Source organism: Tachyglossus aculeatus, chromosome 22 (genome assembly GCF_015852505.1).
Source record: "Tachyglossus aculeatus isolate mTacAcu1 chromosome 22, mTacAcu1.pri, whole genome shotgun sequence".
In the NCBI taxonomy this organism is placed as follows: domain Eukaryota; kingdom Metazoa; phylum Chordata; class Mammalia; order Monotremata; family Tachyglossidae; genus Tachyglossus; species Tachyglossus aculeatus.
In genome coordinates this window covers 40,036,834-40,061,981 of record NC_052087.1, presented here as the reverse complement: position 1 = coordinate 40,061,981, position 25,148 = coordinate 40,036,834, and the positions used below count along the sequence as shown (strand labels likewise).

The window sequence follows — 25,148 nt, the reverse complement described above, 5'->3', positions numbered from 1 at the left end:
AGGGTGTGTTTAGTCTTCGATGTGTTCTCTGGGATGGAATTCCAAACACTCTAAACTGCTCTCCCTCTCCTCCGCACATTATTGCAGCAGTTGACGAGCAAATTCATTTTGCCACATTAGGGTTTCTGCAGCCTGACTGAGAACCCCAACTAATTCCTTCAGACTAGGAAAGTTTTGCCAGTACAGGTTCCTTCCATTGGAGAAGAAATGTCATGGAACAAAGTCTAGAAGGCACACGTTTCTGATCCTATTTCACAGCAAGTGCATTTAAGTAGCTTATGATTTACAGAATTAAAAAAAAAAGATTTCACCCAATAAAAAAGTTCACAACTTTTGGATTCAGATGATGCCAATACGGCAAAGACCTCCCGGATTCTCCCGCCCAAAACTATTGCTCAATTTAGTGAGCCAGCTTGCAAGAAGAAAAATGTGATTTAGGAGTTAGTGGAAATGTTTGGTTTGAAAAGCGCAATGTTTGAATGTACCTAGCTTCATAAAGGATTAGTGGGTCAATGGACTGGAGTTAGTTTGCAAAACTTTTGGTAACGGAGGAGCCCAACTGTGCTCTCCGTTACTGAAAAGGCTGGGGGTGGACCACAGGATTAGGCGGAGGGGAAAATGTCAGATTTGGTCAGTTTGTCGAAACTTCTCGCTCTGGATCGAGCAGTGTCGTCCCTGGCAGGTGCGGCCCCACTTCCTGCCGGCTTCCCTAACCCCCCTCATTCCCCACCTCCCGTTCCCAGAGGTGGCAAAGCCCAAGGGAGACCCATTTGGGGTCCTCCACGCTGCAGCCAGTGGGGTTGGGAAGCCAGAGACACGGCTTGCTGAGACCGGGTAGAAGGGATTAGGAGTTGGGGCTTTAAAAACAGTCCCAAGGTCGGCTTACGGGAAGGCACAGGAACTGGACTACTTGCTGAAGGCATGTGGATCCAGTTTGACCTCTGCGGGGAGGGAAAAGGGGAGCGTCCCTTGGGAAAATGGTTTGGATGCACACTGGTACCCAGGTATCTGAGCAGGGGCCAGGGTCAAAACCACTTTCCTATGGTAACTGGGCTGAGGAAATACCGCCTTCAAAGGAGTCACCGCCAGAATGGTTTAGAAACATTCCCCCGTAAAACGTTTCCATGGCAAGCTCTATGGGACTTGGATGTCACGGCCGCTCCGTGTTTACGCCCGGTCATCACAGGATGCCAAATGAGTTTATACGCACAGCGACTGACACGCATCTATAAATATATGGAGGGAAGAGGAATCCACCGGGAGAAGGTGTACGTCTTCAAGGAACGCATTCTTAGTCCTAGTTGCACATTGGCTAAAAACCGAAACTTCTTATTCACGCATGAAATTTTGCACGGATGTGGAGATTCCCTTCCCTGAAGGAGCCACGCCTGCTCCGGTAACTGTAGCTTATTGGGACATAGCATGAAATACGTAGTACTCATTTAGAATGGACCAAATCCTTGTTTTCCCTGGAATCCAGCAAGAAGTGTCCACTCGTGAGAATCGGCCTTTCACATCTTCTGAAATATTTCGGTTCAACCAAAGCAAATATTTTGTATTTGAAAACAAACAGCAGGAGGTTCCCGGGGCATTAATGTTCCCTGGAACATTATCATCTGGTTAAATTACTCCCCCTTTCCTGAGTTACTACAGTTGCATAATCCAGAGGAGGAGATGTGAAAATGGCAGTGGGCAAGGTGGCACTTTCACCTGGCTTCAGGAATGTAGCTGACTCTTTCAGGATGAAAACAAAGCACCGCTTTTCCCCGCCCACCACAACTGAAAAACGGCAGTGGCTTGGAAAACTGAGGAAGACTGTACCAAGCTACGAAAAGGAAAAGCGCCCTGATCAGTACTGCTTGGTTTATCTTTTAGCGAGAGAATCATTCTCTGATGGGCAGAGTTTCTAATCGGCCAATTTCTCGATGTGTCCCCTCCAGGACACCGACCCCCGTGAAGGAAAGGATTTCACGTAGCCGTCTTAGAAAGCACTCAACCCGATTTCACCACTTCTGGAAACAACGCTCCACCTGAGAAAACTCCTCAAAACGACCGGTCATGTCGAATTTCTCCCCGTACCCCGCCGCCCGCACCCAAATCCCCTTGGCATAAATGCCTGGGTTGCGGGTGTACTTCATATTCTTCAAATGGCAAATTGCTCAGTTAGGATGTTTTCAAAGGAGAAAGGACCGAGATGGCAGCGTGCGACCACAAATTCCGTCAGACCGGAGCTTAGTAGTAATGAGTACTTGGGAGTTGGCTTTTTTCTCTTTGTGTTTGACAATATCCAGTTCAAAAAGTGCCGGAAACCCCTTCACCAAGGAGTTGAACTAAAACTCAACATAACCACAGGGCACTCCCAAATATTCTACCCAGAACGAACCAGAGTTTCTGAAGCCTCCGAAACCTCTGCTCTAAAACTCAGGGGTAAAAGAATTCACGGGGCGTTTCGTGCCGCCGCTACTCCACCGAAAATGGCTGCACACGTGGACGATCCACACAGGTTTGAAAACAGTAGTTTTAAAACAGTAGTAGAGACCGGGTGAGGAAAGTGGCAGAGCCCCCGGTTACCGGGGCTGGTTCCGAGATGGTGACACTGCATTCTCTGATCTCTCTCTGCCCCAAATGTTCGTTCCCCCAAGTTACCCGGAGGAGTCACGGCCTGTGAGGCTGGCCCGCCTCGTCTGCCATGTTCAGGATGTAGTTGGCCATGTCGTCGCCCGTAGGGACGTCAGACACCACCCAAGAATCGTTCGGTCCGGTCATCTGCAGGCGGCAGATGGGGCAGTTCCTGTGGCGGTCACTCCTGTTGGAGAAGCCAAGATGAGAAAGAGTAGAACATGGCTATATCTCAACATCCCAGACTGCTCTGCACATAGTAAGCACTTAATAAATGCCATTATTATTATTATTATTATTATTATTATTGTTATTATTACCACATCCAGACCCAAGAATGCCCCAACCTCAGACCCAGTCGATCAATCAAAGACATTCACTGAATGCTTAGACCTGAGACGGTCTGCATCATCTGCTTCCCGCCGCCGGCTTTTAAGGCAGCGGGGACTAGTGGATTCATTCATTCATTCATTCAATCGTATTTATTGAGCGCTTACTGTGTGCAGAGCACTGGACTAAGCGCTTGGGAAGTACAAGTCGACAACGTGTAGAGACGGTCCCTACCCAACAACGGGCTCACAGTCTAGAAGGGGGGAGACAGACGACAAAACCAAACGTGTGGACAGGTGTCAAGGCACCAGAATAAATAAAAATAAAGCTAGATACACATCATTCACAAAATAGAATAGTAAATATGTACAAGTAAAATAGAGTAATAAATCTGTACAAACATCTATACAGGTGCTGTGGGGAGGGGAAGGAGGTAGGGCGGGGGGGGGATGGGGAGGAGGAGAGGAAAAAGGGGGTTCAGTCTGGGAAGGGCTGGGAGTCAGAGGGACCTGAGTTCTAATCCTGGCCCTGCCACGTGTCCACTGTGTGACCTTGGGCAAGTCACTTGATTTCTCTGTGCCTCAGTTCCCTCATCTGCTAAAGGAGGATTAAGACCGTTGGACTGTGTCCACCTTGATTACCTTGTATCTGCCCCAGTTCTTAGTACAGTGCCTGGCCCATAGTAAGCACTTAACAAATACCACAATTACTATTATTATTAATCCCACCCACTCAAGTTCAGGCAAGAGCCCCTAGGCTACCTGGAGACTCACCAGGTTGGACAGCATAATGGTAAGTGCTGCTGGGGAATCCATTGTCCACACATTATTATTATTATAATGGTATTTGTTAAGAGCTTACTATGTGCAAAGCACTGTTCTAAGCACTGGGGGGAAACAAGGTGATCAGGTTGTCCCACGTGGGGCTCACAGTCTTAATCCCCATTTTCCAGATGAGGTAACTGAGGCCCAGAGAAGCCAATCAATTAATCAATCGATCAATCAATCGTATTTATTGAGCGCTTACTGTGTGCAGAGCACTGTACCAAGCGCTTGGGAAGTACAAGTTGGCAACATATAGAGACAGTCCCTACCCAACAACGGGCTAACAGTCTAGAAGGGGGAGACAGAGAACAAAACCAAACATATTAACAAAATAAAACAAATAGAATAGATATGTACAAGTAAAATAAATGAAGAGAGTTTCCTCCCCCTTTTAGACTGTGAGCCCACTGTTGGGCAGGGACTGTCTCTACATGTTGCCAATTTGTACTTCCCAAGCGCTTAGTACAGTGCTCTGCACATAGTAAGCGCTCAATAAATACGATTGATGATGATGATGATGATGAAGAGAGTAATAAATACGTACAAACATATATACATATATACAGGTGCTGTGGGGAAGGGAAGGAGGTAAGGTGTGGGGATGGGGAGGGGGGTGAGGGGGAGAGGAAGGAGGGGGCTCAGTCTGGGAAGGCCTAAGTGACTTGTCCAAAGTCACCCAGCTGACAAGTGGCAGAGCCGGGATTAGAACCCATGACCTCTTCCTCCCAAGCCCGGGCTCTTTCCACTGAGCCACGCTGCTTCCCCTGAAGTGCCTGGGCTCTGGTCGCTTGGGAACCCAAGGCTGAGCTTGAGGTTTAAGGAGCCAGACATTGTCGGGGGCTCACCTCGGAGCAAAGTGGGCACTCTGCCAGGGCTGGATGGGAGTGGGAAAGCCAAAACTAATGGGATCGGAAGCCCAGCTCCATAAACCCAGAGACCCGCCTTCCCCGCTGAGGATTCTTATTTCCTGAGAAGGGGAGGGCACTTTTCCTTCACTGAGAATCCCTGCTTCCTTTACATTTCAAAGGGACCATGTCTACCAACTCTGTTTCACTTGGACTCTCCCAAGTGCTTAGTATAGTGCTCGGCACACAGTAAATGCTCACTAAATATGATTGATTTGATTGGAAGAGAGGAAGAGATGGGAAGAAGGGGGAGAGAGAAACAGAGAGAGTGTATTTATTTTACTCGTACATACATTTCTACTATATATATATACTAATATACTATATTATATTAATGTTCTTCTAGACTGTGAGCCCACTGTTGGGTAGGGAACTGTCTCTATACGTTGCCAACTTGTACTTCCCAAGCGCTTAGTACAGTGCTCTGCACACAGTAAGCGCTCAATAAATACGATTGATTGATTGATTTCAAAGACCCACTCGATGCAGGTGAAAGAAAAAAACGTGGAGAAATGTTTCCTTCTCTCCCTCTTCCTCCAGCAAATCTATCTGAAGCCAGAGTGACTGATTACTAACAATGACTCACATCTCCCTTACTGTGCGAAGAGCACTGTAATCATATTAATTCATTCATTCAATTGTATTTATTGAGCGCTTACTGTGTGCAGAGCACTGTATTAAGCGCTTGGGAAGTACAAGTTGGCAACATATAGAGACGGTCCCTACCCAACAGTGGGCTCACAGTCTAGAAGGGGGAGACAGAGAACAAAACAAAACATATTAACACAATAAAATGGAATAAATATGTACAAGCAGAATAAATAGAGTAATACGTACAAACATATATACATACATACAGCTATGTGGGGAAGGGAAGGAGGTAAGGCAGGGGAGATGGAGAGGGGGAAGAGGGGGAGAGGAAGGAGGGGGCTCAGTGTGGGAAGGCCTCCTGGAGGAGGTGAGCTCTCAGTAGGGCCTTGAAGGGAGGAAGAGAGCTCGCTTATAATAGCTAGCTAATAATAATAATGATGATATTTGTTAAGCACTTACTATGTGCAAAGCACTGTTCTAAGCCCTGGGGGGATACAAGGCAATCAGGTTGTCCCACGTGGGGCTCACAGTCTTCATCCCCATTTTACAGATGAGGGAACTGAGGCACACAGAAGTGAAGTGACTTGCCCAAAGTCACACAGCTGACAGCTGACAACTGGCAGAGCCGGGATTTGAACCCATGACCTCTAACTCCAAAGCCCGGGCTCTTTCCACTGAGCCACGCTGCTTCTCTAAGTCACTGTACTTAAGTGACTTGCCCAAGGTCAAACACGTGGAGGAGCCAGAATTAGAACCCAGGTCCTCCTGATGCACAGACCAATGCTCTATCTGCTAAGCCATGCTGCTTCTGGGGGTTAGTGTTCTGCCACTCTCCCTGTGTTGGGGAATCTCCTGATCATCTTCCCACTCTGAAATTTGGAGAGCTGGGCAGTGTCAAACTCCCAGAGGATGACAAGAGTAGCCAGGCACTGTACTAGACGCTGGTGTAGTTACAAGCTAATCAGGTGGGACACTGTCCCACGTGCAGTTCCCAGTCTTAATCCACATTTTAAGGATGAGGGATCTGAGGCACAGGGAAATAAAGTGACTTGCCCACGGTCACACAGCAGACAAGTGCCGGAGTCAGGATTAGAACCCAGGTCCTTCTGATGCCCAGGCCCGTGCTTTCCCAGACTGAACCCCCTCTTTCCTCTCCCCTTCCTTCCCCTCTCCATCCCCCCTGCCTTACCTCCTTCCCTTCCCCACAGCACCTGTATATATGTTTGTACGTATTTCTTACTCTACTTTACTTGTACATATCTATTCTATTTATTTTATTTGGTAAATATGTTTGGTTTTGTTCTCCGTCTCCCCCTTCTAGACTGTGAGCCCACTGTTGGGTACGGACCGTCTCTATATGTTGCCAACTTGTACTTCCCAAGCGCTTAGTACAGTGCTCTGCACACGGTAAGCGCTCAATAAATACAACTGATTGATTGATTGATCGATTTAACCACAAAGTGTCTGTTACATTCCCTGTGAATCGGCTTCGTCCCAAACGGGGAGGCTGAGGCAAGTGCTAGCTTGCACATGCTGAATAAATGGCTCCGTTGGATAATCAATAATCAATGAGGGAAACCTGATTTGATCCCAACAGGTGGCTCAAATTCACAACTGTTTCCATGGAAAATGGTCGAGTGCAAACTTGCCAGGCAGACAAAGGGGACGAGTTTCACTGGCCAACGACTAGCAGGGAACGGCCGGCCTGTTCCTCCCAGTCTGGGCATTTTTCAGAAAAAGCTGGTTAGACTGGCAGGCACGCTCGCAGCCCGAGTTCCTGACCCGATCTCTCCCACCAACCTCCCCCTGTCAGAAATCAATCAATCAATCAATAGTATTTACTGAGCTCTTTTTTGTGCAGAGCATTGAAACAAGATTTTTTTTTTTTATAATGGCATTTATTAAGCGCTTACTATGTGCAAAGCACTGTTCTAAGCGCTGGGGCGGTTACAAGGTAATCAGGATGTCCCACGGAGGGCTCACAGGCTTAATCCCCATTTTACAGATGAGGTAACTGAGGCACAGAGAAGTTAAGTGACTTGCCCAAAGTCACGCGGCTGACAACTGGCAGAGCCGGGATTTGAACCCACGACATCTGACTCCAAAGCCGTGATGAGCCTCTCAGGCCTCCATTTTCCCATCCCCAATTTGGACCCTAATGCCCATGAATGTCTGGGCAAGTTTCATCCTTGAAAAGTGACTCGGAAAACCAAAAATCAATGCGCTTCCCCCTTTTCATGGGTCTCAATGGCTCACGGGACTAAATAGGTTCTCGGAAGACCCTGGAATGAGGGGAAGGGAGCAGCAAGAGACAGGAAACTGAGTCTGATGCAAGTGAAACCATTTCCTTATGAGGAAAATGAGGAGTCTGAATCCTGGAACTGAGGAAAAAGTCTCCAAAGCCTAGGAGTGTGGAGAGGAAGCAGCGTGGCTCAATGGAAAGAGCCCGGGATTGGGAGTCAGAGATCATGGGTTCAAATCCCGCCTCTGCCAACTGTCAGCTGTGTGACTTTGGGCAAGTCACTTCACTTCACTGTGCCTCAGTGACCTCATCTGTAAAATGGGGATTAAGACTGTGAGCCCCATGTGGGACAAATGATCATCTTGTATCCTCCCCAGCACTTAGAACATAGTAAGCGCTTAACAAATGCCATCATTATTATTATTATTATTATTATTATTATTGGTGACTGACACATGGCTTACTGGAAAGAGCCTGGCCTTGGGAGTCAGAGGTCGTGGGTTCTGATCCCAGCTCCACCACTTATCAGCTGTGTCACTGGGCAAGTCAATTAACTTCTTCATGCCTCAGTTACCTCATCTGTAAAATGGGGATTAAAACTGTGAGCCCCACGTGGGACAACCCCAGACTAAGCCCCTTCCTTCCTCTCCCCCTCATTCCCCTCTCCATCCCCCCATCTTACCTCCTTCCCTTCCCCACAGCACCTGTATATATGTATATATGTTTGTACATATTTATTACTCTATTTATTTATTTATTTATTTTACTTGTACATATCTATTCTATTTATTTTATTTTGTTAGTATGTTTGGTTTTGTCTCCCCCTTTTAGACTGTGAGCCCACTGTTGGGTAGGGACTGTATATGTTGCCAGTTTGTACTTCCCAAGCGCTTAGTACAGTGCTCTGCACACAGTAAGTGCTCAATAAATACGATTGATTGATTGATTGTTTGATACCTTGTATCTAACCACAGTGCTTGGCATATAGCAAGCACTTCTAGACTGTGAGCCCGCTGTCGGGTAGGGACCGTCTCCATATGTTGCCAACTTGTACTTCCCAAGCGATTAGTACAGTGCTCTGCACACAGTAAGCGCTCAATAAATACAACTGAATGAAAGTACCATTATTATTATTATTATTATTATTATTGTTCACAGGATAACACTGCCGGGGGTTACTCTTGTCATCCTCTGGGAGTTCGACACTGCCCAAATCTCCAAATTTCAGGGTGGGGAGACGATCAGGAGATTCCCAACATAGGGAGAGTGGCACATTAACTCCCCGGAGCAGTGTGGCTTAGTGGGTAGAGCATAGGCCTGGGTGTCAGAAGGGCCTGGGTTCTAATCCCAGCTCCACCATATGCCTGCTGTGTTACCTTGTTACACAGTCACTTCTCTGGGCCTCAGTTACCTCATCTGTAAAATGGGGAATAAGAATGTGAGTCCCATGTAGGGCAGGGGCTGCGTCCAACCTGATTAAATTGGATCTACCCCAGTACTTAGAATAATAATAATGAGGGCATTTGTTAAGCGCTTACTATGTGCAAAGCATTGTTCTAAGCGCTGGGGGCTATTTATTATTTATTTATTGAGTATTTATTGGGTATTTATTGAGCGCTTACTGTGTGCAGAGCACTGTACTAAGCGCTTGGGAAGTATAAGTTGGCAACATCTAGAGACGGTCCCTACCCAACAGCGGGCTCACAGTCTATAAGGGGGAGACAGACGACAAAACAAAACATATTGACAAAATAAAATAAATAGAATAAATATGTACAAATAAGAGTAATAAATACGTACAAACATATATACATATATACAGGTGCTGTGGGGAGGGGAAGGAGGTAAGGCGGGGGGGGATGGGGACGGGGAGGAGGGGAGGTTGTCCCACGTGGGGCTCACAGTCTCCATCCCCATTTTACAGATGAGGTCACTGAGGCCCAGAGACGTTAAGTGACTCGCCCAAAGTCACACAGCTGACAATTGGCAGAGTTGGGATTTGAACCCATGACCTCTGACTCCAAAGCCTGTGCTCTTTTCCACTGAGCCACGCTGCTTCGAACAACGCGCGGCACATCGTAAGCGCTTAACAAGTACCGTAATTCATTCAATCGTATTTACTGAGCGCTTACTGTGTGCAGAGCACTGTACTAAGCGCTTGGGAAGTACAAGCTGGCAATAAATAGAGACGGTCCCTACCCAACATGATGAACCCCCAGCCCTCCCCACAAGCAAGGTCCCTTATAATGACTTTACCATTTGTCAATGCACTTCTGACAGAAACTGTGAGCACAAGGCAATATGAGATCGGCTCGTCCGTCCATACAAATGCAACATTCCTCCTCGTCCGTCAGCTGTTTCACCCTGTAACACGAGACAGAGAGTGAGGGCGAGGCAGCTTGAGGCCGTGGGTGGCTTTAACTGGACATTTATACCCGACATCGTGCAAGTTCGGAATCAGGCCTACGTACACAGGTCATCATCATCAATCGTATTTATTGCGCGCTTACTATGCGCAGAGCACTGTACTAAGCTCTTGGGAAGTACAAATTGGCAACATGTAGAGACAGTCCCTACCCAACAGTGGGCTCACAGTCTAAAAGGGGAGAACAAAACCAAACATACCAACAAAATAAAATAAATAGGATAGATATGTACAAGTAAAATAAATAGAGTAATAAATATGTACAAATAGATGACTTTTGAGGCTCATCGGAAAGCCACCTTGTGAAGGCTACAGGTGAACACCGACGGAGGATGATTTTGGAGGAAGAGAAGTAACGAGGCTAAGGACGGGAAGGTCTGTCTAACTGCCGGCCGGGGCTTGGGTGGCGAACAAAAATGAGCCGAAACTAAAAATCAGGGACTTTCCCATTTGAATCCCGGCCCCCTTCAATCCAAGTCCCCTGCCTGAATGACCGCTGAAACGGACAACGTACCCAAACAGGAAATCTGTGAAGAATGGACCCTGACCTGTTCTGTTCCACTACGTGTGTATTTTTGACCGAACATCACTCTTAGATTTACGGCTGCACGCCGCGGCCAAGCCTGCTTCCCTGGCAAACAGAGGCCGGTTTTATGTTGAAGCTTGGTCGAGGATGCCCAGTAGACTTCAGCCTCCAATCAATCAATCAGTCGTATTTACTGAGTGCTTACTGTAAACAGATCGCTGTACTAAGCGATTGGGAAACTACAACACATCAGTATTAGTAAACAAGGAGTTTATGCCTCTTTCCATCTAAGACGGGTCAGTGTTACTTCAGAGAGCAGCGTGGCCCAGGAGAAAGAGGCCGGGACTGAGAGTCAATCACTCGATCGATCGATCAATGGTATTTATTGAGAAGCAGCGTGGCTCGGTGGAAAGAGCCTGAGCTTGGGAGTCAGAGGTCGTGGGTTCAAATCCCGGCTCCACCACTTGTCAGCTGTGTGACTTCGGGCAAGTCACTATAATAATAATAATAATGGCATTTATTAAGCACTTACTATGTGCGAAGCACTGTTCTAAGTGCTGGGGGGGACGGGGGTTACAAGATGATCAGGTTGTGCCACAGGGGGCTCACAGTCTTCATCCCCATTTTACCGATGGGGGAACTGAGGCCCAGAGAAGTGAAGTGACTTGCCCAAAGTCACACAGCTGACAAGTGGCAGAGGTGGAATTTGAACCCATAACCCCTGACTCCAAAGCCCATGCTCTTTCCACTGAGCCACGCTGCTTCTCTTCACTTAACTTCTCTGTGCCTCAGTTACCTTATCTGTAAAATGGGGATTAAGACGGTGAGCCCCAAGTGGGACAACCTGATCACCTTGTATGCTTCTCAGTGCTTAGAGCAGTGCTTTGCACATAGTAAGCGCTTAACAAATGCCATTATCATTATTATTTATTGAGCCTTTACTCGGTGCAGAGCACTGTACTAAGCACTTGGGAGAGTACGACATAACAGACTTAGCAGAGATGTTCCCTGCCCATGATGAGTTTACAGTCTAGAATCTGTAAGACTTTTAGACTGTGAGCCCACTGTTGGGTAGGGACTGTCTCTATATGTTGCCAACTTGTACTTCACAAGTGCTTAGTACAGTGCTCTGCACACAGTAAGTGTTCAATAAATACGATTGATTGATTGATAGAGTCAAGAGACCTAGGTTCTACTACTCCTGGATCTGCCACCACTACCTGCTAGGTGACTCTAGGCCAGTCAGTCAATCAGCCACATTTACTGAGCGCTTAGTATGTGCAGAACACTGCATTAAGCACTTTGGAGAGTACAATACAACAATAAACCGAAGCAATCCCTGCCCGCAACAATATAACAGAGTTGGTAGAGACCTTTCCTATTCCTATTACTCTACTTATTTATTATTACTCTATTTATTTATTTATTTATTTATTTATTTATCATTCTATTTATTTATTTATTATTACTCTACCATTACTCTTTATTTATTTATTTATTTTGCTCATCACTCTATTTATTTATTTATTTATTTATTTTACTTGTATATGTCTATTCTATTTATTTTATTTTGGTAGCATGTTTGGTTTTGTTCTCTGTCTCCCCCTTTTAGACTGTGAGCCCACTGTTGGGTAGGGACTGTCTCTATATGTTGCCAACTTGGACTTCCCAAGCGCTTAGTACAGTGCTTCACACAGTAAGCGCTCAATAAATACGATCAATTTCCTGACCACAGGGAGCTTACAGTCTAGAGTGGGAGAAAATGTTAAAGTAAATAAATGAGTTACGGCTATGTATGTAAGCGCTGTGGGGATTGCAGTGGTGAATAAAGGGGGCACGTGAATAAATGTGAAGTGATGCACAAGAGAGTGGGACAAGAGGAAATATGTAACTTTCCCTCTTCAGTCTACAGGGAGAGTCACAGTCTAGAGGGGGACTCTGGGCAAGTCACTTCCTTTCGCGGTGCCACAGTTTCCTCACCTGAAAAATCGGGATACAACATCTATTCCTCCCTCCCTCCCACTCTGTGAGCCCAGTGAGGGACGGGGACGGTGCCCGATCTGATTGGATCCACCTCAGCCTTTAGCGGGGTGCTTAACATCGTGAGCGCGTTCAACACTATCATCCTGTTATTACGAGGAACGTGATGATGGGGGAGTTGCAGTATTCCCTAAGACAGAGACTTTCATATCTCCAGTTAGAGAGGCCTCTGGCTTCCCTTCAGTATGGAAGGAATGCTGAAGACAGAGTGGCAAGACAAGGAAGAAGCCCCTGAATTTACTTGTGTAATTGTCTCCAATCAGAAGGACAGTCACAGAGGTCACTTAGGTGACTTAGAAGTATTTGAGTAGCGGGACTAATTTTCCAAGAATTTTTTTTTGGGTGGGGAGGACCCCCCATTCAGCAATGATTACTGTGTGGAAGAAGCTACAGCAGCAGCCAGTAATAATAATAATAATGGTATTTATTCAGTGCTTACTATGTGCCGTGCACTGTTCTAAGCGCTGGGGTAGATACAGGGTCATCAGGTTGGACACAGTCCCTGTCCTACATGGAGCTCACAATCTTAGTCCCCGTTTTACAGATGAGGTAACTGAGGCCCTGAGAAATGAGGCGATCTATCCCAGGTCACAGAGCAGACACGATTCAGAGCCGGCATTAGAGCCCGTGACTTTCTTACTCCCAGGGCCGTGCTCTATCCACTACATCATAGTTGGTAGTCACGTTCCCTGCCACAACGAGCTTATGGTGCCTTGCGAGGCCTTTCCTGTGTGTCCTCCAAGATCTCCTGGGATTTCTCTCCGTAGGCCACCACTTGCCTCCCTGCTTCTTGCCCCCAGAAACCACCCCCGGCCTTTCTTTGACAAGTCCCTTAGGCCATTCGACATTCAACGTGACCCGGATCTGTTAGTCTCTCAACCCTGTTTGGCTTCACCTCCGGTGCTAAGCTGACCACCGGAGATCGATCCTGTCAGGACAAAATCTGGAGGTTGAAGGGACCCCTGAAGAGGACCTCAACAATTCAATCCCACTTGGAAAAATCCGGCCATCGGGCAACGTCTACGGTAGCTCAGAATACTCAGAGAGCACTGGGTAAGGCAGCTCTTAACCTTTCAGACTGTTAGCTCGTTATGGGCAGGGAACGTGTCTGCTAATTCTGCTGGATTGTCCTCTTCCAAATGCCCACACTAAGCGCTCAATAAATTCCATGGACGGATTTCGGGATGACTGTGGCACTGGTCACATTTGACTTGCTTGGCCTATAATAATAATTTGGTATTTGTTAAGCGCTTACTATGTGCAAAGCACTGTTCTAAGCGCTGGGGAGGATACAAGGTGATCAGGTTGTCCCTTGCGGGGCTCACAATCTTAATCCCCATTTTACAGATGGGGTTACTGAGGCCCAGAGAAGTTAAGTGACTTGCCCAAAGTCACACAGGTGACAAGCGGCGGAGCCGGGATTAGAACCCATGACCTCTGACTCCCAAGCCTGGGCTCTTTCCACCGAGTCACGCTGCTTCTTGGCCTATGTCGCTAGGGGACTACGGAGGATTGGTGGCTTCGAACAAAGCAGCTCGCAGCCGGGGAAAGGCAATAAGCGAAGCCACAGAAAACAAGAGAAGCTGAACGGTTTGGTCCAAGCCTCTTGCCGGCTCAGGAGCCCGGGAAGGGTTCTGTACTGGATTCCTCAGCCACATCTGGTATGGGATGGCAAGACTCTCAGGCGGCTCATCTTCAAAAATCAACAACAACGGCAGCAACATCTCCTTAGCTCGTAAAAATCCCTCCACCGGTGAGAACGGACTCGACTCCTCACTAAAATGACTGCATCGCGAAGAGACTTCAGCTCGTTCCATTTTCCTTACCATGGTGAAGCTGAAGGCAGAAAAGGGAGCCACTTGCCTGACCAAATGACCTTCGCAAAACGCAGGAAAGGGAAGTTGCTTCCCAAATACTGCCCCTGGTATTTTCAGGCAGATCTGGTATTTCAACACCGCTGGTGTGGCCCAAACCCCGAAACTAAATGACTCCTCGCCAGATAAACAGGAAGACAAGTGGGAAAAGGGGCCCCTGGGCTAGCGAGACACCTTGCCGCCCGGCAGCTTCTCGACTTTTCCCTTCAGAATCGAAATTTCCCCGTAGTGTTTGAAAGGGACTAAGTCTAAAGCCAGATCGTGGTAACAAATGGAGCGGGTGGGAGGCGGGTGGAAGAGAAGTCTCTCTCTTCTCGGGAAATACCTCTCGTGACAAGCCACTCTACAACTCTGAACCGAAAGATACTGTCCCAGGCTGATCTCTGGGTTCTGTTTGTCCTCTGGGTAACCAGAAGACAGGATGTCAACACGAATGAGTCCGCGTCAGGAGTTTTCCAATGATTTACGGATTGAAGCTGTGGTCCCGACTGTCCAGTGGCCCCAGGTGGGAACTTGGCCATGCCAAAAACCGAACCGTGAAGGAAGGGAAAGTTTGAGGGGAACAATAAAAATACAAGACCTAGGTAAATAGGCCCTGACACAGAAGACCCGCTGGAAGCCACAGTTGACTTCATTTCCTTTTCGCGACTCCACGACGCAGTACACGCATGGATTGCCTGATCATTTTTCGGGGCATGTCCCAGGCCCAGAGTCAATCCTGAAGGCTGGAATTTCTGGGCTCCCCTCTCATCCGTTCCATTCCATGGAGGCTCCAGATATGGGCTCTTGGAACTGAATTCCCTAAAGCTCACACGCCCAGTGCAAAGACACACAAAGTTCCCACCCTAGGTTCGGTTCCCTTTAGATGCACTTGCTTCCCGTCAATTCTCAGACTCCCTGACGTAGCTGCATTAGAGGAGCTTGGGCCATGGAGGGGACTCCTAGTGCCGGGCCTGGACAAACTCTCCCAGACTACGGACAACCCGCACAATTCCACGGATTACCCACGAAGGACACAGCCCCGGACGGGTTCGTAGTGTCCCTGCCCCACTGAGTTTAGAATGGCTTTCCACACAAATACATTTCCGGGCTCACCCCTGAGAACGTTTGCCCTCTTTCTTTCTCGCGGGCCACAAAATACCTTCCCATCCAGAGGCTGGCCTGGCAGGAAGACCCGGCTGACAGGCTTTCAGCAGTTCCTCCCGAGGTGGGACTCTGGGCCAGCACTCCCGCTGCTTGATCAGTGATATCTTTATAAAGCTGGATGAACTGATACAAATTCATGATCCTCGAAGCTTCTAGAATTCCACTGCTTTTGTTAATCTACAAGTACAAAGAAGTATAAATGATCTATTTGCTGTTTCTGTCCTGGCTCGAAGACTTCATGACTCGGGCCCTGAGGATTGTTTTTAAAAAATCAAATTAGCAAGCAAGGCTGTCCGGGATAATGTTTTTCCTACAGGGTTGGGAGGGCGCCAGTAAAAGCTGCTGGATAAAAAGGAAAAGGGAAGGAACCACAGTTTTCACCAACTCTTTCCATTTCTAGGCATTTGTTTACTACGATGAATCTTATCTTACGAGCCTGTCATCCTATGAGGACAAACACAATTGGCTTTTTAAGCATCCTACGGAAACATTTACAGTCTGCGAGACAAACCGACCCCCCACTGCCCGCAAAATTACATCAAAACAAAACCCCAACAACACCTATTTCAGAAGCCTGGGTTACCCTTTTCCCCAAATCCTTTTGGCCACTCATCACCATTTAGGTGCCCATAAAAGCCTTTCAGTCTGCCCCTTCAAATTTCCTGTCCCTGGTGTTTTCATTCTAAGAAAGCGAGACAAAAAATAGGGTTTTGGGGGGATTGGGCTTTGCAAGGCCTTTTAATGCTCTGTGGGTATTGCAGGCAGCCGAGAGACAGGGTTTGTATGTGAAGTCCACACTCCACGCTCACTGAGCCAAAGAGGACTTTGTTTTTTAACAGCATTTATTAAGCACATACTGTGTGTCAAGCACTGTTCTGTTCCAAGCGCTGGAATATGTACAAATCAATCAGGTCGGACACAGTCCCTGTCCCACATGGGGCTCACAGTCTAAGTAGGTGGGACAACAGACACTCAATCACCATTTTACAAAGGAGGAAACTGTGGCACAGAAGTAAAGTGACTTGCCCAGGGTCACCAAGCAGACAAGTGGCAGGGTGAGGATTAGAATCCCGGTCCTCTGATTCCCAGGCCTGGCTCTTTCCACTGGGCTATGCCGCTGGGAAGCAGGATTAGAGATGAGTGATGTCTCTATAAGTTGCCAACTTGTACTTCCCAAGCGCTTAGTACAGTGCTCTGCACACAGTAAGCGCTCAACAAATAAAAGTGAATGAATGAATGAGTAACTGAAGGGAGATGGCTCAGTAGCTGGAGGTTTGGAGGCTCTTCTGGGCACAGGAGATACTTGGAAGAAGAGGTGTCAATCAGGGAAATAAATTCAATCATATTTATTGAGCACTTACTGTGTGCAGAGCACTGGACTAAGCGCTTGGGAAGTACAAGTTGGCAACATACAGAGACAGTCCCTACCCAACAGTGGGCTCACAGTCTAGAAGTTCAGTAAACTAAGGTCCGATAAGTGAACTGGAGCAGAATACGAGCAAGTGGGGGCGAGATGGCAGGATACGTCTGCTCTTCAAAAACATCGGCTAGCCGGATACAGAACGGGCCTGGGAGCCAGAAGGTCATGGGTTCTAATCCCAAAACTGCCACATGTCTGCTGTGTGACCTTGGACAAGTCACTTAACCTCCCTGTGCCTCAGTTACCCCACCTGTAAAATAAGGATTAAGACTGTGAACTCTATGTGGGACAAGGACTTGTATTTATGCCAAGGACTTTGGAATTTATTAAACATTTCATTAATTAAATTATTAATAAAAAATTAATTTATTAAGCATTTGGCACTTATTAAGCGTTTACTAAGTTCTAAGCGCTGGGGAGGTTACAAGGTGATGAGATTGTCCCACATGGGGCTCGCAGTCTTAATCCCCATTCTACAGATGAGGGAACTGAGGCACAGAGAAGTTAGAACAGTGCTTTGCACATGGTAAGCGCTTAACAAATGCCATCATTATTATTATTAAGGGGCTTGCTCAAAGTCACCCAGCTGACAAGTGGCGGGATTTGAACCCATGACCTCTGACTCCAAAGCCCAGGCTCTTTCCACTGAGCCATGCTGCTTCTCTATCCAACCTGATAAAATTGCATCTACCCCAGAGCGCAGAACGGTGCTTGGCACAGAGGAAGCACTTGACAAATACCGTAAGTATTATTATCTAACGTGGCGAGAGTTCTTGAGGTTGTTGGAGTTTGGCCAACCTGCTGCTCTTAGGCTGTGCTCCGGCCTTGCCCTATTCTGTTTAAAAAACTACAAAAAAAGGGACAAAGCGGCACCTTCCCACATTAGTTGTTCTCAGCATCGAGAAGCAGCATGGCTTAGTGGGTAAAGTACGGGCCTGGGAATCAGGACCTGGGTTGTAATCTCGCTCTGCCACTTGTCTCCTGCGTGACCTTGGATGAGTCACTTCACTTCTCTGTGACTCAGCTGCAAAATGGGGACAAAGACAGTGATCCTCATGTGGGGATGGGGACTGGGTCCACCCCGGCGCTTAATACAGAGCCTGGCACATAGTGAGTGCAAAACAAGTTATTGTGCATTCTTGCACACATCTAAAATCCCAGATAAGGGTGTCTCCTGAATTTAATCCGAATGACACTGAAGGCATTGAGGAAATGGGGGAAAAAAGAGCTGGTTGGTCTGTCAGAAGACAAAACAACCCAGTTCTGGACCAAGTTGGAAGTCGCTTTAGACAACACAATTCAGTTGTCTGAAGCCACACTGAGAGGATACTCATCACTTCAAGATCACTCTCTACAGCCCCGACTCTACTTGATGATGATGATGATGGCATTTGTTAAGCGCTTACTATGTGCAAAGCACTGTCCTAAGCGCTGGGGGGGATACAAGGTGATCAGGTTGTCCCATGTGGGGATCACAGTCTTAATCCTCATTTTATAGATGAGGGAACTGAGGCTCAGAGAAGTTAAGTGACTTGCCCAAGGTCACACAGCAGACACGTGGCGGAGCTGGGATTCGAACCCATGACCTCCGACTCTTTCCACTGAGCCACGCTGCTTCTCTAACTACTCTAACTTCTAATCTAACTACTCTAGTATGTCGAACCACTCGTCGGTAGGGAGGCCCGGGGGAGATTCCCCAGGGCTCTGGCCTTCGGTAATCTCACCTTTGTGCACACTACGCGAACCACCACCTTCCACAATGCCGAGGAGTCAGACCCTGGCTGCACCTCAAAGAGGAGATGCTTGTCTTGACCGGAAGCCAACTTTGCAGTTCTGAAAAGAGAGGTACACAGTTGTAGCGCTCATGCGTTCATCTCCACCCGGGGAAGATAGGTCAGTTAAACGAGGTTCGTTGGGAGGCTCTGAAAGTTGAGCAAAGGGTCAAAAGGAAAGGAAAAGGAAAATTGAGGTTCCACCCTGCATATTTTGCTCACTTTTGTCTTTCTTGGCATGATCTGGCAGGGGGTGGAATCCCCTCCCTAATCTGCTCGACTGGTCATACCCTCCTCCCCTACCTAGCAAATCAAATCCTCTTGGACGCCCAGAACAGAACTCCAATTTTCTCCTATTTCCTGCCCTTCCCCTGGTTTTCCCATCACTGTAGAAAGCCCCATCATCTTCCCCGTCTCACAAGCCGGTAGCCCTGGCATTATCCTCAACGTCGCTCTAATTCAACGCACACATTCAATCTCTCACCAAATCCTGTCAGTTCTATCTTCGCATTACTGCAATCCACCCTCTCCCATCCATTCAAACTGCTACCACGTTGATCCAAGCACTTATCCTATCCCACCTTCACTACTGCATAAGCCTCCTCGCTGTGACCTCCCTGCCTCCTGTCTGTCCCCGCTCCAATCCATACTTCATTTTGATGCCCGGATCACTTTTATACAAAATCGTTCAGTCCCTGTTTCCCCACTCAAGAACTTCATGGTTGCCCAAAACTCTCCCTCCTCATATCCGATCACTCTCCCCCGCCCTTTAAAACCTTATTGAAGGAACATCTCCTCCAAGAGGCCTTCCCTAAGCCCTCCTTTCCCCTTCTCCCACTCCCTTCTGTATCACCTTAACTGGTTCCCTGTATTTTAGATTGTGAGCCCAGTTGGGTAGGGACTGTCTCTATACGTTGCCAATTTGTACTTCCCAAGCGCTTAGTACAGTGCTCTGCACATAGTAAGCGCTCAATAAATACAATTGATGATGATGATCCCCCCGTCCAGCCCCATAATGCTTATATATACATATATTACATTTATTTATCTTTTTATTTGTCCATATTAATGTCTATCTCTACCACTAGACTGTGAGCTCGTTGTGGGCAAGGAATATGCCTGTTTATTGTTATATTTTATTCTCCCAAGTGCTTAGTACAGTGCTTTGCATACAGTAAGTGCTCAATAAATACAATTGAATGAATAAATCTAAGGCGCCACTGCACACCACCTTCCATGGGAGGCATAACACTGCAATGGCTGGGTTTCAAAGCCATAAGCTTACAGAGCCAAGTCCCGAATGAAGATCTGGGACTCGTTCTCTGAACCATTTTTCAAATTAAAAGCAGAGTACGATGATATCTCTAAATCCCCCAGGGCTACATCCAGTTCTCGTCTGTCCTGACGTTCCTAACAGCTGCCCTGAGAGGTACTGAGGAAAAACCAGTTCTGCTCTTCAGTAGTGTGCTTCCTGTTCTACTATTTTTAATTCTTTTTAATAATGCCCCCAAAGAGCACAAATGTGGGGCTTTTTTCCATTTTGGAAAAATGAATCCCTGACACCAGTCGCTTGAAAAAAAATCCTCATATTTGTTAGGCCTTATTTGAACACACTTCATTAAGATTTGAGTTTGTCAGTTAAATTTGTATTTTTCTGCCTTCCATCTGGAAAAAGCTAAGCAAACTGCTTTTGGAGACAACTTGCAGAAATGCTCCATTTTTTCAGCACCACTGACTTTTTTTTTTTAAAAAAAGCCTAAATTCCATGATTAGAAAATGCAGTACGCTCCAGGCACTTATCCTAATGTCATCTCAACCAATTTAAACGACCCTTATCAGATAAAGCCAAACTGCACTGTAAAAATTAGGGAATTGATTAGCCCATGACAGAAAGATCAATCAATCGATTGTATTCATTGAGTGCTTACTGTGTGCCGAGCACTGTATTAAGTGCTTGGGAGAGTATAACACAACAATAGAACGGGCACATTCCCTGCCCACAGTAAGCTTAGAGTCTAGAGGAGGAGACAGACGTTAATATAAATAAATTCTGGAGATGTATGTAAGTGTTGTGGGAGTTACAACAGTGCTTAGTGCTTTAAATCCAATGGTAAAGAGTTCCTGTTTGATGAGGAGGTGGATGGGTAACCTCTGGAGGTTCTTGAGTGGGGAACCATGGATGGAACAATTTTATAGAAAAATGATCCAGGCAGCAGAGTGAAGTATGAACTGGAGTGGGGAGAGACAGGAGGCAGGGAAGCCAATACAGTAATCAAGGTGGGAGAGGATAAGTGGTTGGGGTTAACAGCTTGGACGGAGAGGAAAGGGTGGATTTTAGCCATTTTGTGATGATGGAATCAACGGGATTTAGTGATAGATTGGATATGTGGGTTGACTCCCTGTACCTCAATCTCATCTACCGCGCCCCTGACCTCATTTTCTTTTCTCCCACTCCCTTCTGCGTTGCTCTGATCTTTTCCCTTTACTCACCGCCTGCCCCCGACATCCCCACAGCACTTATGCATGTATCTGTAATTTACTTATTTATAATAATAATAATAATAATTATGGTATTTGCTAAGCGCTTAACTATGTGCCAGGCACTGTACTACGCGCTGGAGTGGAAACAAGCAGATCGGGTTGGACCCAGTCCCTGTCCCACGTGGGGCTCACAGTCTCAATTCCCATTTTACGGATGAGGGAACCGAGGCCCAGAGAAGTGAAGTGACTTGCCCAAGGTCATACTGCAGACAAGCGGCGGAGACGGGATAATATTCATGTCTGTCTCCCCCTCTAGACTGTTCACTTACCGTGGGCAGGAAATGTGCATCTTATAGTGTTGTACTCTCCCAGGCGATTAGTACAATCAATCAATCGTATTTATTGAGCGCTTACTATGTGCAGAGCACTGTACTAAGCACTAGTACAGTGCTCTGCCCACGGTAAGCACTCGATAAATACCACTGATCGACTGAATGAGAGAGAGGAATCAAAGATAACACCAAGGTCACAGACTTGTGAGTCAGAAAGGATGGGCGTTTTGTCTACAGTGATGGGAAAATCACAGAGAGGACAGGGCTTGGGTGGGAAGATGCGGAGTTCTGTTTTGAGGTATTGGCAGGGCATCCAAGGTTCTTTAAGAGAGGCGCTTTCCCTATTAATCCTTAACATTTAAAGAGCACTCAGAGTGTTTTTGGTACGCTGGTAGGAGGGGTGTGACAGGGGGTGGGCAGACAGGGAAAACGAAGGCACCGAAGCCGGCTAGCTTAAATGAAGATAACAAGGCCAGGTGGTGGAAAAGCCTGCAGATTTGCCAAGTGCTCCCCCAAATAGCTTTAGCTTTTCAGCCCCAACCCCACTTTACCCTTTCAGAGCAGCCTGGCAGAGTGGACAGAACACGGGCCGGGAGGCAGAAGGTCGTGGGTTTTAATCCCGGCTCCGCCACCTGTCTGCTGCGTGACTTTGGGCGAGTTCCTTCACTTCTCCGGGCCTCAGTTCCCTTTCTAAAATGGGAATTGAGACTGTGAGCCCCACATGGGACAGGGACCGTGTACAACTCGATTTGCTTGTATCTACCCCAGTACTTAATACAGTGCCTGGCATATAGTAAGCGTTTAATACCATCATTATTATAACTATTATTATTTCAGAACGCCCAGCTCCATCCCACTAACCTCCTCACTGTGCCTCGTTCTCGCCTGTCCCGCTGTCGACCTCCGGCCCACGTCCTCCCCCTGGCCCGGAATGCCCTCCCTCCGCACATCTGCCAAGCTAGCTCTCTTCCTCCCTTCAAAGCCCTATTGATTGCTCACCTCCTCCAGGAGGCCTTCCCAGACTGAGCCCCCTAATTCCTCTCCTCCTCCCCATCCCTCCCACCTCCTCTCCCTCCCCACAGCACCTGTATATACACGTTTGTACAGATTTATTACTCTATTTTATTTGTCTATATTTACTATTCTATTTATTTTGTTAATGATGTGCATTTAGCTTTAATTCTATTTGTTCTGATGACTTGGCACCTGTCCACATGTTTTGTTTTGTTGTCTGTCTCCCCCTTCTAGGCTGTGAGCACGTTGTTGGGTAGAGACCGTCTCTAGACGTTGCCGACTTGTACTTCCCAAGCACTTAGTACAGTGCTCTGCACACAGTAAGCGCTCAATAAATACGACTGAATGAATCCCTAAGAATTCTGAACACCAGACTATCCCCGTCAGCAGCTCTGTTCAGAAACGGTTTCTGCAGAACAAAGGAAAGCATTCTTCCCTGTCGCCTACTCACTAACTAGTGCGTCAGATGGTGTACAGTTTCACGAGACTGTAAACAATATAAGTTTGGCCCTTATCTCTTTGTACCTTGTGGCAATTTTAACTTAGAAACATTGAGTTGGGTTTGCCTACATAAATTCCCACAGAATTTAAAGGGTCTCAAAGCATAGCTGGATGTGATGGAGTAAGGCGAGGACCCTTCCTTTTTCACCCTTTCTTCTGTTTCAAAATTGGGTTTGAAATGGTTTCTCAGCTCAGCATTTTCCCACTCTGATGTCGTCGCCGCTCGCTCTAGCAGTGATCTGCATTATTTTGATCACTTCTGACAAATAAAATAAAAAGAAATCTTCGGCTCAATCTAATGTAGGTCTGTTAAAGGGATTTAGACTGCCTTTTTTCACACATCGCCGTCACCTGACTGGTTTTCAAACATTCATGCATTTGTTCATTCACTCGTATTTATTGAGCGGTTACTGTGTGCAGAGCACTGTACTAAGCACTGGAAAGTACAATTCGGCAACAGATAATTTATTACTCTATTTATTTATTTATTTATTTTATTTGTACATATCTATTCTATTTATTTTATTTTGTTAGTATGTTTGGTTTTGTTCTCTGTCTCCCCCTTTTAGACTGTGAGCCCACTGTTGAGTAGGGACTGTCTCTATATGTTGCCAATTTGTACTTCCCAAGCGCTTAGTACAGTGCTCTGCACATAGTAAGCGCTCAATAAATACGATGATGATGATGATGATAGAGACAATCCCTACCCAACAACAGGCTCACAGTCTAGAAGGGGGAAACAGACAACAAAACTAAACAAGTAGACAGGCGTCAATACCATCAAAACATGACTCGTGGCTCGGTGGAAAGAGCGCGGGCTTTGGAGTCAGAGGTCACGGGTTCAAGTCCCGGCTCCGCCAATTGTCAGCTGTGTGACTTTGGGCCAGTCACTTCACTTCTCTGGGCCTCAGTTCCCTCATCTGTAAAATGGGGGTTAAGACTGTGAGCCTCCCGTGGGACAACCTGATCACCTTGTAACCTCCCCAGCACTTAGAACAGTGCTTGGTACATAGTAAGCGCTTAATAAATGCCATTATTATTATTATTATGACAGCAGAGACACACTGGGGCTCATGAGGGACAAATAAGAAAGAAGAACATCGAGGCTTACACATCGTTCAGTTCGGCTACTCTCCCCAGAAATTCCTCGTAAGTGAGGGAACCGCTTTCCCGGACCAAAGACACGTGCTTCGCGACTTTTTCAGGGAGTTTGCCCATCACCACCTGGGTCTGGTCAGAGATCTGCTGGCCCATGACGAGATAACTCCGGTCAAAAATCCAGAGGCAGGCGCGGTTTCAGTCATGTGTCGAGTTTCTGGGAATACATATACACACATGTTATCTTTCTACGTGACGCGGAGAAGCAAAGACGCTCAAGGAATGCTTTTAGTGACCACCCAGTAGCTCTTTAAAATGAGAGCAAATATTCCTGCCACTGGCGCTGGGCAGCAGGTGCACGGGAGAGAGTTGAGGGCGGAGACTCAATTTGACCACCTGGAAGAGGGGAGTGGTAACCCATTTTCTTATTTTGACCAAGAAATCTCTCCGGATCCAACACCAGAACAACTGCAGATGGAGAGCGGGTTGCTTTGGGAGAGATGTGTCCATGGAGTCGCCATAAGACAAGCCCTCGAAGAGTATAGGCAGAGCCTAAAACTTCAACCAGGGGCATCAGAAGACTTGATACTGTCCCCAACTATTGTTAGATCAAATAGCGTGCATGTTTCCTCCCGACGGATTGCTCTAAGTTTTCCTAGAACGCGCTTTCCCCAAACAAATCATTTTTGAAGGGCTTCGCTTTACCTTGAATGGAGAACTGTTATTGACTCTGCAGACATCGAAATTCCGTACAGAACTACAAAAAAAATCATGTTGCACTGATCAGAAATCTTAATAATAATAATAATAATGATAGCATTTGTTAAGCGCTTACACGTGTGAAGCACTGTTCTAAGCGCTGGGGGGGATACAAGAGCACAGAAGTTGTTTGATCTAGTTCTTTGCTGCAACCTGAGATGCCATGTGATTAAAAAATCTGCATTTCATACCTATCAAAGTTACAGGCACGTCAAAGCAACACGTGGGGCTCACAGTCTTAATCCCCAT

The 25,148-nt window shown here is 46.9% G+C and overlaps 1 protein-coding gene across 1 annotated transcript; it reads right to left on the bottom strand.

The window, feature by feature from the left end:
• Positions 1-1,112: 1,112 nt before the first annotated feature.
• Positions 1,113-24,903, bottom strand: RNF141 (ring finger protein 141). Its single transcript, XM_038765166.1, has 6 exons — positions 24,846-24,903; positions 24,154-24,357; positions 18,667-18,775; positions 15,518-15,699; positions 9,768-9,875; positions 1,113-2,806 (listed from the first exon to the last, which is right to left on the bottom strand). The coding sequence occupies exons 2-6, from the start codon at positions 24,294-24,296 to the stop codon at positions 2,656-2,658; spliced, it is 693 nt and encodes a 230-aa protein (XP_038621094.1). The 5' UTR covers positions 24,297-24,357; positions 24,846-24,903; the 3' UTR covers positions 1,113-2,655.
• Between the last annotated feature and the right edge of the window lie 245 nt (positions 24,904-25,148).